This window comes from Diospyros lotus, chromosome 15, assembly GCF_014633365.1.
Source record: "Diospyros lotus cultivar Yz01 chromosome 15, ASM1463336v1, whole genome shotgun sequence".
Taxonomy (NCBI): Eukaryota; Viridiplantae; Streptophyta; class Magnoliopsida; order Ericales; family Ebenaceae; genus Diospyros; species Diospyros lotus.
Genome location: NC_068352.1, coordinates 217,973 through 229,553, shown reverse-complemented (window position 1 = coordinate 229,553; position 11,581 = coordinate 217,973). Strand labels below are relative to the sequence as shown.

The following is an 11,581-nucleotide window of genomic DNA, read 5'->3' as shown; positions in this document are numbered from 1 at the left end:
ATCATTATACGGCCTTGTGCAAAAACCATGTCAAAATAATATGAAAATTTTAAACATCCTCCTTACTACTGTTCAAAAATTTTAAAAATTATATCAAAATAAAAAATGGACCTGAATTTTATTCCATATTAGTTTACCTGAATTTTATTCCATTACTGAAAAGCTTCCCAAAGTTGCTTCCTCCTGTAAAGCATACACACGAAATATGGTGATGGAGAGTGGAGACAGTGAAGGAGTCATTAATCTGCAAATAAAGTAACTCTTACTGTAATCTAATAATCTGTACATTTTTATCTTTCCCTTAAATAGATAATATGCACCAAACCAAACACAACACAACACGGACTTATCATATATCTCTTAACTGTACAGCTGTGAGGTGAAAACTTGAGACTGCAATTCCTTGAAAACTGTCTCTACAGAAGAAAAATCAAGGTCGAACCCATAGCTCTGCCCCCCATACTGCACGTAAAGATAGTCCTTTGGAGATAAGGGAGGGGGCAAAATTTGGACTAGTTGTGGTAAATCCGATGCAGGCGGCGAGGGCAACTCTTTCTTCTTTGAGTAGTAAACGTCAGCTAAGAGAAGCCAAATAAGATCAGGATCAATGGATGCCAGTCCCACCAAGGCATTCACGGATGCCTCCCGAAGCCCAACAACGCCGCTGCAAGCTATCCCCACAACAAGACCACTCACCTTTTTGAGTACTGCTTCCAGCGCCGAACAACTCCTCTTGTCTCGTGACAAATCAGCAATCATGTTGAGCACTGCTGCCTCAACTTTCAGGTTGGAAATCTCGGCAAATGCAAACTCTGAGGAGACTGATGTGCTTCTGTAAGGAAGTTGCAAAATGGTTCTTTCTTCTTTTGAGATAGGTTTCGTCTGGAAAGGAGATGTGCTTAGAAGCTTCCAAAAGTGGGGGCCATCAGTATAAAAGCGACGAGAAAAGAAATCTCCACCACAGATTTGCACTACATTGCTGATCACCCCTGCGCATCTTCTGACAGCCTGTGGAATTAACATGGTTAAAACATACAAGATTATCTAACATGTTTACCTAGTGGCTATAGGGGGGTGTTATGCCAAGAGAAGGCTGAAGACAAACAACTCTGCATGTTCAACTCAAATTTTGAACGATAATTCCACTATGTCGAAAAAAATAAAAAAAGAGGTTCACACATAAAACAATAGGGTAAATTAAATCTCAAACCCGTGGTTTAGGTCATTTACACGGAACCCCTTATCAGGTCCATCAAAAGTTTGTTTGTTGATGTAGGACAGCAGTAATCCAGCTCACATTTTAATCCCTCTTAGTCACATTTCCAGCTTTCCTACAAGTTGCTACTACAGTTATATAACTAGTTGTATTTCAGTTGTGTTTCTAAGTGTGTTTTGTAGAATTTTCTTACATTTACAGCTGCCTAAACATGTCTAAAAAGGCTATCCAACTGTAACAACTTTATTTTCTTGTGTTACAGCCCTATGACAGACTGTATTTTTTCCATCTCCAGCAGCCTATATAAGGCTGTATTGTTGTAGTTTCAACTACTTTTTCATCAATCAAAATTACTACTTGTGTGGCCCCAAAGCACATGTCAAGTGGTTAAGCCATGATAAATTGCGATTTGCACCAGTATGTCGTGGGTTCGATTTCTTGTCCAATAAGGCAAAGTTTTCACTTGTGATTTATCTCCTTTGCTGAAATCGAGGGCACGGGGGGCGGGAGACCGCGCAAGGGCAGTAATCCCAAGATTACTACTTGTACGTTATTAAAATTCAGTATTTTCTAAAGAGTTAGAGATTGTATCAACTTCAACTCTGGTTTGTTTTTCTAGTTGGTTTGAATTGTTTCAACTCTAAATCAGTTTTTTTCTATTTGCTTCATTGCATCAAGTGGTATCAGAGCTAGGGATTTCCCTTATGAGAATCACTTTGTGCAACAAGGAGATGGCTAACCTTAAAGATTCAACCTCCAATGACATGAAAACCATGATCAACTTGTAGAGGGAGACTCTACAGGTTCTTGGATTGCAAGTCGAGCTACAGGCAGCTACACCTATCAACGATGGTCCTCGTGATCGGGTAGAGCCACTACCACAACCATCAACAAATTATTTAAATCAACCGCCGCTGAATTTAGAAATGCCATTTCATAGGCATGTTAAAGGAGAACTTGATGATAGTAGTGATGAGGAGATCGAGGCCCCAACAAACATGAGGCTTAACCAAAGGAGAAACTATTATGGCAGACCTGATTTAGGTTGTGCTGGAGGTAATTTCAAGTAGTCAACTACACATTGAAGAATTTATAGATTGGCTTAATGAAGTAGAAAGGTTCTTTGACTACATGGAGATCCCCGAAGACAAAAAACTCAAGTTGGTGGCCTACAAGCTAAAGGGAGGTGCTTCAGCTGGGAGGTGCTTCAGCTTGGTGGAAGCACGAGCAAATATCATGAATTCGTATGGGGAAAACACAGATCAGATCCTAGCGGCGGATGAAATAACTACTGAAGGGTAATTTTCTACCACGTGCTATGATCAAATTCTATTTCTGCAATATCAAAATTTCTGGAAAGGAGATTGCTCGGTATGTGATTATTCAACTGAATTCTTTCGTTTGTCCACCCGAAATGGTCTGTCTGAAACTGAATCACAACAAGCAGCAAGGTTTATTGGAGGATTGAGACTGAATATCCAGGATAGAATGGGTATTCAAGATGCGTGGAACCTTAGTGAGGCCATTTGACTTGCAATTAAGGTGGAGGCCCAGAGTCATAGAATTTCTAGTCGTAGAAAACAGCCTTATAAGCCATACATGGGGGAGTCTTCACACGAAAACCTTGCTCAAAATAAAAGAAAAGAAGTGTTGACCGAAGGGTCACAGACACAACTTCCTTTCTAGCGTACAAATGGGTAGCAACAAAGTCCATTTGGACAACAAATTGACAGAGGACCCACTCAACAACAAAAGCCATTCGGTTAATAGACTAAAAGGAAGAACCAACCTTCTGATCCTTACACTTATCCAACTCAAGATAAGTGTTATCGATGTGGCACAACCGGGCATAGATCCAACACTTGTCCTCAACCAAGGACTAGAGTTAATCTAGTCAACCAAGAAGCAATGATGGAAGAATCACCATATGACAATGGTGCCTACAATGAGGAAACCTAAGAATGCCATACTGACGATGAAGCTAAGTATGCATATGCAGAGGAAGGAAGGTAGTTCAACGTGATTTGACATATGTTGCAAACCGCTAAACAACCACTCCAGGAGTCACAATGTAACAAGATGTTCAAAACCACTTGTAAAGTAGGCAAATATGTGTGTGATCTAGTCATCGACAGTGGGTGTGAAGAGAATGTTGTGGCCAAGGTCATGGTGGACCAAATGAAGCTTCAAACAACAATCCATCCAAAGCCTTACCTAGCTAGTTGGATTTCAAACGATCATCAACAAGAGGTGAAAAAGGTAGTGTCGAATTCCATTCTCTATTGGTGGTGTTTATTTTGACGAGTCTGTCTTTGACATCATCGATATGGATGTAAGCCATGTCATTCTAGGAAGGCCTTGGGAATACGATTACCAAGTACTGCATAAAGGAAAAGACAATTTTTACACCTTTCACAAAGATGGGAAGAAAATTGTTCTTGTTCCATTAACTGTGAAAGAGCATCCTAAAACTTCTAAAGTGGAGGGGCGATATCTTCTAGTCACAAAAAAGATACTTGAGGAAGTTGAACCAGATCAAGAGTTGATTGCTTTAGTTGTTAAAGGAGAAAGTCCTCCACCTACTAAGGTAACAAGAACATTGCAACCTCTAGTGGAGGAGTATGCTAAACTTTTTCCAGAAGAACTACCAGATGGACTACCACCCATGCGAGATGCTCAGCATGCCCCGGGAGCAAGCTTGCCAAATCTACCACACTATCGGATGAGTCCTCAGGAACATTCAATCCTACAAGGCCAAGTGGATGAACTTATTAGAAAAGGAGTAGTGCAAGCGAGCATGAGTCCTTGTGTGGTACTAGCCTTGCTCACGCCAAAGAAGGACTGTAGTTGGCGTATGTGTGTTGACAGTCGAGCTATCAACAAAATCGTAATGAAATACAGATTTCCCATCTCTCAGTTAGTTGATATGCTTGACATGCTAGAAGGAGACAGTTTTCACCAAGATAAACTTAAAAAGTGGCTACCACCAAATACCCATTCGCCCAGGAGATGAGTGGAAGACAACCTTCAAAACAAAGGAAGGATTGTATGAGTGGAAAGTCATGCCTTTTGGGCTTTCAAATGCACCCAACACTTTCATGAGGCTTACGCACCAAGTTCTTAAGCCATTTATGGGTGTGTTTGTCGTCGTTTACTTTAACGATATCCTTATTTATAGCTAGACACCAGAACTCCATTATGGGCATTTGCAACAAGTTCTTGCTGATTTAAAAGAGAATAAGTTGAATGCCAATCTCAAGAAGTGCAGTTTCATGACCAACAAGTTGATCTTTCTTGGGTATGTGGTGAGTGACATTAGAATTATGGTGGATGATGAGAAGGTTAAGGCTATTCGAGAATGGCCATCACCAAAAACCATTTTTGAGGTACGATCTTTCCATGGTTTAGCCACATTCTACAGACGTTTCATATGTAACTTCAGTAGTATAGCAAGTCCCATGACCAATTGCTTAAAGAAAGGGCCATTTGTGTGGACTGAAATAGCAGAAAAGAGCTTTCAATTGATTAAAGAGAAGCTGACCTATGCTCTAGTCTTAACCTTACCAAGTTTTGAAAAACTTTTTGAAGTACACACAAACGCTTCTATTGTGGGCATAGGTGTTGTTCTTTCACATGAAGGTTGTCCAATAGCATTCTATAGTGAGAAACTAAGTGAAGCTAGGAGAAACTGGTCTACCTATGAGCTTCATTCTATGCTATTGTGCAAGCACTCAACTACTGGAAGCATCATTTGGTACAACGAGAGTTTGTACTGTATTCTGATCATCAAGCTCTTAAGTTCGTCAACAACCCACAAATCCATAATCGGATGCATTCAAAGTGGGTTACTTTTCTTCAATAGTTTACATTCACCTTGAAGCACAAGTCTGGGGAGCAGAATAAAGTAGCAGATGCACTCACCTGACGAGTTGCTCTTGTTCATACCTTGCATACAGAAGTCGTAGGATTTGATACTTTCAAAGATCTGTATGCCAATGATCCTAATTTTGGAGAACAGTGGAATCAATGCAAAAATGGCCAACCTAGTGAATTTTATGCATGATGGATATCTATTCCTTAGGGTACACCTTTGCATACCGTGTTGTTCCTTGAGGGAAAAGATAATCAAAGAATTGCATAGTGGTGGACTAGTTGGACACTTTGGACAAGATAAGACCATTGCTCTGGTCGAAGCTCGTTATTATTGGCCATAACTAAAAAAAGATGTCGGGAGAATTGTACAATGATGCCATGTTTGTCAGGTATCGAAGGGACAACAACAAAACACTGGGTTGTATACACCTTTACCAGTACCAGACGACCCATGGGAAGACATATCTATAGATTTTATGTTGGGGTTACCCTGTACGCAAAGACAACTATGTTAAAGATTGTTCAGAGTTAGTGATAGGTTAATATACAAATTTGTATGCAATTATGGGATTAGCTGATAGGTGGGTGGCTCTCTTGTAATATTAGTTATTAGGGAGGGCAAAAGCAGAAATATCATAATCGACCCTAGGAAATATCACATTATTTTCTATAAATAGGGCGAGGGGGGCTGAGGGACTAATACCGCATGTTCTCTTTTGATTTCGCGAGAGCCTAGAGAGTGAGAAAGTTGTAGTCTTGTACACTTTTGGGAAGGCTTGTATCGTGAGAGAGTGAAGAGGGAAGTCTTGTACTGTTTTCATTAATAAAGAAGGCTGCTCAGTGGTGGTTTCAAGGCTGGACGTAGTGCCAATTCAATTGGCATGAACCATGATAAAATTTTGTTTTCTTACGTGGTTTGCGTGTTTCATTTCCTGTTACGTTCTTTGATTAATTTATGTTCTTCATTATCTGTTTGCTCTATGGTTTATTGGCCAGTGTGTTGAGAGTGATTGAGAGTGTGATTGGGAGGAGTTTGATTGGTTTCTTGAGAGGAACAAAGGTTGTTAATGCTCCCAATTATAACAAACTAGATTTGGTATTTGTAGTAGTTGATCGATTAAGCAAAATGGTTCATTTCATTCCATGCCGCAAGACTGCTGATGCCACCAATGTAGCCAACCTCTTCTTTAGAGAAGTTGTTCATTTGCACGGAGTACCAAAATCCATTACCTCATATCAAGACACGAAGTTTCTCAATCACTTTTGGAAAACTTTATGGCATCGATTCGATACTGATCTGCAATACAGCACTACCTGTCACCCACAGACTGATGGACAAATTGAAGTGGTGAATCAATCCTTGAGCAATATAATCAGATGCCTTTGCAGTGATCGTCCCAAACAATGAGATTTCTTCTTATCACAAGCAGAGTTTGCATACAACAACATGCAGAATCGTACTACAGGTAAATCCCCATTCGAGGTCATTTATGGTCGGGCTCCATGCCATACCTTAGACCTAGTTCCCCCGCCTAAAATTTCAAGATACTCAATTGTAGTTGAACACTTAGTAGATCACATTCATACAATGCAAAAGAGAGTATATGAGCAAATTGAGATTTCTAATGCTAAGTATAAGGAACATGTTGATGCTCATCGACGGGAGAAGATTTTTAAAGTAGGTGATGATGTGATGGTCTATTTGCGCAAGGGATGATTACCGATTGGAAGTCATGGCAAGTTAACACCAAAGAAAATCGGCCCATACAAAGTTCTTCAGAAGATCAACGATAATGCTTATGTAATTGACATCCCCAAATCTATGAGCATATCAAAGACTTTTAATGTGGCTGACATCTACACTTTCTACCTGGAAGAGTCAAAGGAACAATTTAACTCAAGGACGAGTTCTTTCCAAGTGGAGGGGACTGATGTAGGACAACAGTAATCCAACTCACATTTTCATCCCTCTTAGTCACCTTTCCAACTTTTCCACAAGTTGCTACTACAACTATATAACCAGTTGTATTTCAGTTGTGTTTCTAGGTGTGTTTTGTAGAATTATTTTACATTTACAGCTGCCTAAACATTTTTCTAAAAAGGCTGCCCAGCTGTATCAATTTATAGCTGCCTACCCTTTTGTCAAAAATGGCTGCCAGCTGTAACAGCTTTATTTTCTTGTGTTACAGCCCTATGACAGACTGTATTTTTCCCATCTCCAGCAGCCTATGTAAGGCTTTATTGTTGTAATTTCAACTACTTTTTCATCAATCAAGATTACTACTTGTGTGTTATTAAAATCCAGTATTTTCTAAAGAGTTAGAGATTGTATCAACTTCAACTCTAGTTTGTTTTCCTAGTTGGTTTGAATTGTTTCAACTCTAAACCAGTTTTTTTCTATTTGTTTCACCGCATCATTTGTCCATTCTTATAATAGCAAGACCAACTACAAGGGAGATTATAAATACAGGATTCAAAAGAAAATTTTGTGAGACTAACATTGACCAAAGCTAATTTAAAGAACCATGTAAAGGAACAAAGTGAAAAATCACCTACCAGTGGGTTCTTATTTTGCACGCAAGCAATCAAGAAAGGCCATATTTTATTCATTGCTGGAAGCAACCTATTTTCATCAGTTTCATTCTCTGCCTCTGCGTCCAGGGAATCTTTCAGGTTGTAAAATTGACAATATTTGAGCACTTGCTCAACTGCCTCTTTAGTCTCCTTCTCATGCTTGTAGGCTTCTTCCACTTTTGCAAGTGCCAAAATGCCATCCTAAAAAACAGGAACCGCCATTAATATGGAAAAAGGAAAAGAATAAGTGCCATCAAATACCATTAATGTATGAGCATTACTTGCACAAGATATAATTCTTGTTCCTTTTTGCCACAAACTTCACGGTAAAAATTCAATAGGACAAATTGGGTTATATGTGCATACTGAACCATCTTACATCATAAAACCATATATTAGAACATAACCCATGTCCTTCAAAATATACTGTAAAATTGCATTATTTAACAGCCTTAAATATGGCAGAAATCCAGTTAACAGACATGGGATACTTCCAATTTACTCTCCCAGAAGAAAGTGTTTATCATTTACCCTTGAAAGTAAGTAAAAAGATCAACATTTTGTCAACTTAAATACCCAAAAATAACTAGGTAAATAGCATAAAATCAACCATGGAGTACATTCAGTTACCACTTCAAGTTCATGGCTTTCTCATTTTCAATAGAGTACGATTTGAAGGTAACATCAGTGATTTGCAAAAATTATGACTGAATGACAGAGAAGATTGTCATCGTTAGTTGGCTACTAAGAAGTAAATATTATCTAGACCTAGGATGCTAATAGATTGTGCATGGGTTTAGGATTTCTGATTCAAGACAACAAATAAATTTGCAAAAGATTCAAGACGAGGAGAAGAAAATTGAATACAAAATGAGAACAAGAAATCTAGGAAGGGGAAAGAGAGTAAAGAGCTAGAGAAGGAGAGGGAGACCAGAGAGAGAGACAGAGATTTTAGCAGAGGGAGGAATGCATCAATTGTATTCCAAATCAATAATCCCCTACTATATCCTAAAGCCTATTTATCAGGTGGAACTATATGATAATTCAAACCTCCAACCAAATCTTACTAAAATAAAAGAAAAAATCTAAATTAATCTTATGAATTATCAACTGCACCCCATCCTAACCAAGTTAGGATTGGTGGGATAACATTCATGATGTCAATTAATTTCTAAAAGTCACATTGATAATACAAATCTATGTAAAAGAACAATATGGAAAAATTCTACGCCAGATTCCCTTCTTGACACAATCCCTCGAGCAATGGGATGACGAGATAAAGTTCCAACACTATCTTTATATGGAAAAGTGTCATGAGATGGTGGTGAATAAAGATAATTGACAATAAAATTTAAAATCTACAACAATTACAAAACCTTAATCCCACTATGTGGGGTTGACTAATGAATACTAGCCTGCCAAGCATTTCTATGGCCTTACCTTCTTCAAGGCTCTTATATCATACATAAGAGTCCACCAAGTTTTTCTTGTTCTTTTTTTGCCACTTTTACCAAAAACATGTTCCATTCCATCTACTCCTATTATCTAAATTCCAAACTTTATAAAACCTAAATCCTATATCATAAATAGCGTTGCATGCACACCCCAAGTGGTTTGACGCACTTTCAATGACACCCCTTATACTTTAAAATTGGCTTCAGAAGCCCCTGTGGTTTCAATTCTCTGCAAACCCCCCCCCCCCCCCCCATGGGGGTCAATTTTTGCAATTAACACCATCAATTTTAATTCAAAACAGTGTAGTTTTGCTATTAATATCTTTAATTAAATTATATAAAATATCCATACAAATATAGAGATGTGATTGACATCACCAGAATGCTTCTAGTTGCCAAATTCTCCATAAAAATACCCAGAACTATAAACTAGGAGCAACTTCCTATTCACAAGTTTCCATGTTCCCCACCAAGTACTATTCTGAGAACTGAATGGATACTATCACAGAAGATATTAGTTGCAGAAATTAATGTGCAATAATAAACATCATAAGCAATTTAATCTGAAGAAATATACCTTCCTAACAAGAAATAAGAATTAGATACTAAAAGAACATTCCGAAGCACACCATGCAGGAATGGGTATATCTACAGACCAATTAGAAATATACCTCAATTACTTCCAGGGCCACCAAGCATGCTTCTTGTTTCAGTGAAGCGAGTAGTGGGGTAGCAGCTGTTAAACATGAACCAGCAATAGATCCAACAGTTCTTCTATATCTTCTGGAATCAGCCAATTTAAACAAAACACTCTCCCATTCCTCTATAGATATATCATCACCATCAAAGCATGCACCCACCTCTTCTCCTCAGCATAATATCAAGATAAATCTCAGAACCCAGTTACTTTGAATGAGGAAATAAATCAGGAACAATTCTAGAATTACCATGTCCGGTTGATAGAACTGTTAAAAGTATATTTACAGTAAGCATGCACATGCCTTTAAGTTAGTTTGCGTGTCTGACCAGCACACAAAAGTAACAAGAAAGCATAAAATGAAATGAAAAGTATGATCATTAAGATTGCATAGATCAGGTAAAAACACCAACAAGTAGAATACATTCAGCAGCTAAGCAATTCCTGACGAACCTTTTAAAAAAATCCCCAATTTCACTCCAAAATGAAAAATGCTAAGAAAACATCAAAAGAAATATTGTTCAATGAAATAAATCCAACTAATGCATCAGAAAACTTTCAAAGTAAGACTACACCATCACTCCAAAAAACAATCAACCCCCTTCCTGTTGCCCACTTGGAAAAAGATGAACTAAAGAAACCACCCCAATTTCACATAATACCTGTCCATAACCCAACTCTATACATGGGATTCATAGACATTGTAAAGCAACTTCCCCAACAAAGCCATGCTCATAAAACATTTTGATGACACTTTTGCTCAAAGATGTAATATCCCATGCTTTATTTGAGTATCATAGAAAGCAATCATTAGTTGCAGTCTGAATATATTTTTAGGGATAAAAGAGGATTCTAATGGCATAAAAACTATTAATCTTGGTTGAGATTTGTATTAAGGGCTCAATGAAGGATAATTAGGACTAAATAAGAAAAGATTATAGAAGCTCCAACTATGAGAAATCTGTAGTGGCTTGAAGAAATTTGTAGAAGCTTCTACAATGAGGTGTGACTCATCCCCTTGTGTTGAAGCAAGCTGGTAAGATGTTGGAAAGCAGGTGCATGGATTTAATGCAAGATGGCAGCTAAATTGTCTCCTAAATTTTCTGAAGCAGAAAGCTGCAAATGGCAGCCAGATGATCTCCAGAAATTTGCTGAAGTGCGATAATAGTTGTCACACACAAGTTTCCACCACAAGCATGACAAGTGGCAATCTAGAAGGAAAAGATGGTGCCAGCAGCTTCAGTTGAAGCAGGAGTTAAGGTGGCTGAAAAGCAATCTGTTCAGCTCTTCTCCTGGCCTATAAATCGGCTGTTTTACTCTCATTTCTAACACAAATCATCTTAGAGTAAGAGGCTCTCAAAGAGAAGTGAGGTATGAGTGAGAAAGTGCTGGAAAGTGAAGAAATAAAGAGGAAATTCTGCTAGAAAATTGAGGAGCTGAAATTCCCAGTGAGATAAGTGCATGGTTATGGTTCACTTATGTTGGCATAATGCATGAAATGCTTTATGGAAGCCTAATGTGCAATATGATATGCTGTGTGCATGATATGTGTGGATAATGTAGGCATCTTGCATGGCGTTTGGCATGTGCCAGTAATGAAGCCCCAATGCCATGAATGTATTGTGATACCCCTAGTGCAATGGTAGAGAATATTCCACCAAGGGTGGGGCCTATTTGGACCCTTCAGCCATGTAAATGATACCAAAAGGGTAAAGGGAGCTTGAACCTAGGAGGGGGTGCAGAGTGTGTGTGTGTTTGGGTTGGGGG

General features: G+C 38.5%; 1 protein-coding gene across 2 annotated transcripts in view; it reads right to left on the bottom strand.

Moving 5' to 3' along the window:
• Positions 1 to 212: 212 nt before the first annotated feature.
• Positions 213 to 11,581, bottom strand: part of LOC127791774 (uncharacterized) — a 30,363-nt gene continuing 18,994 nt past the window's right edge. Inside the window, exons 15-17 of one of the 2 annotated variants that reach the window (XM_052321807.1) lie at positions 9,789 to 9,982; positions 7,646 to 7,864; positions 213 to 1,008 (exon numbers count right to left, since the gene is read on the bottom strand). In XM_052321807.1, the coding sequence (XP_052177767.1) occupies positions 361 to 1,008; positions 7,646 to 7,864; positions 9,789 to 9,982 (1,061 nt within the window). In that variant the 3' untranslated portion in view covers positions 213 to 360. The remainder of the gene's footprint in view (positions 1,009 to 7,645; positions 7,865 to 9,788; positions 9,983 to 11,581) is intronic. The other variant, XM_052321809.1, reaches the window with a different exon arrangement.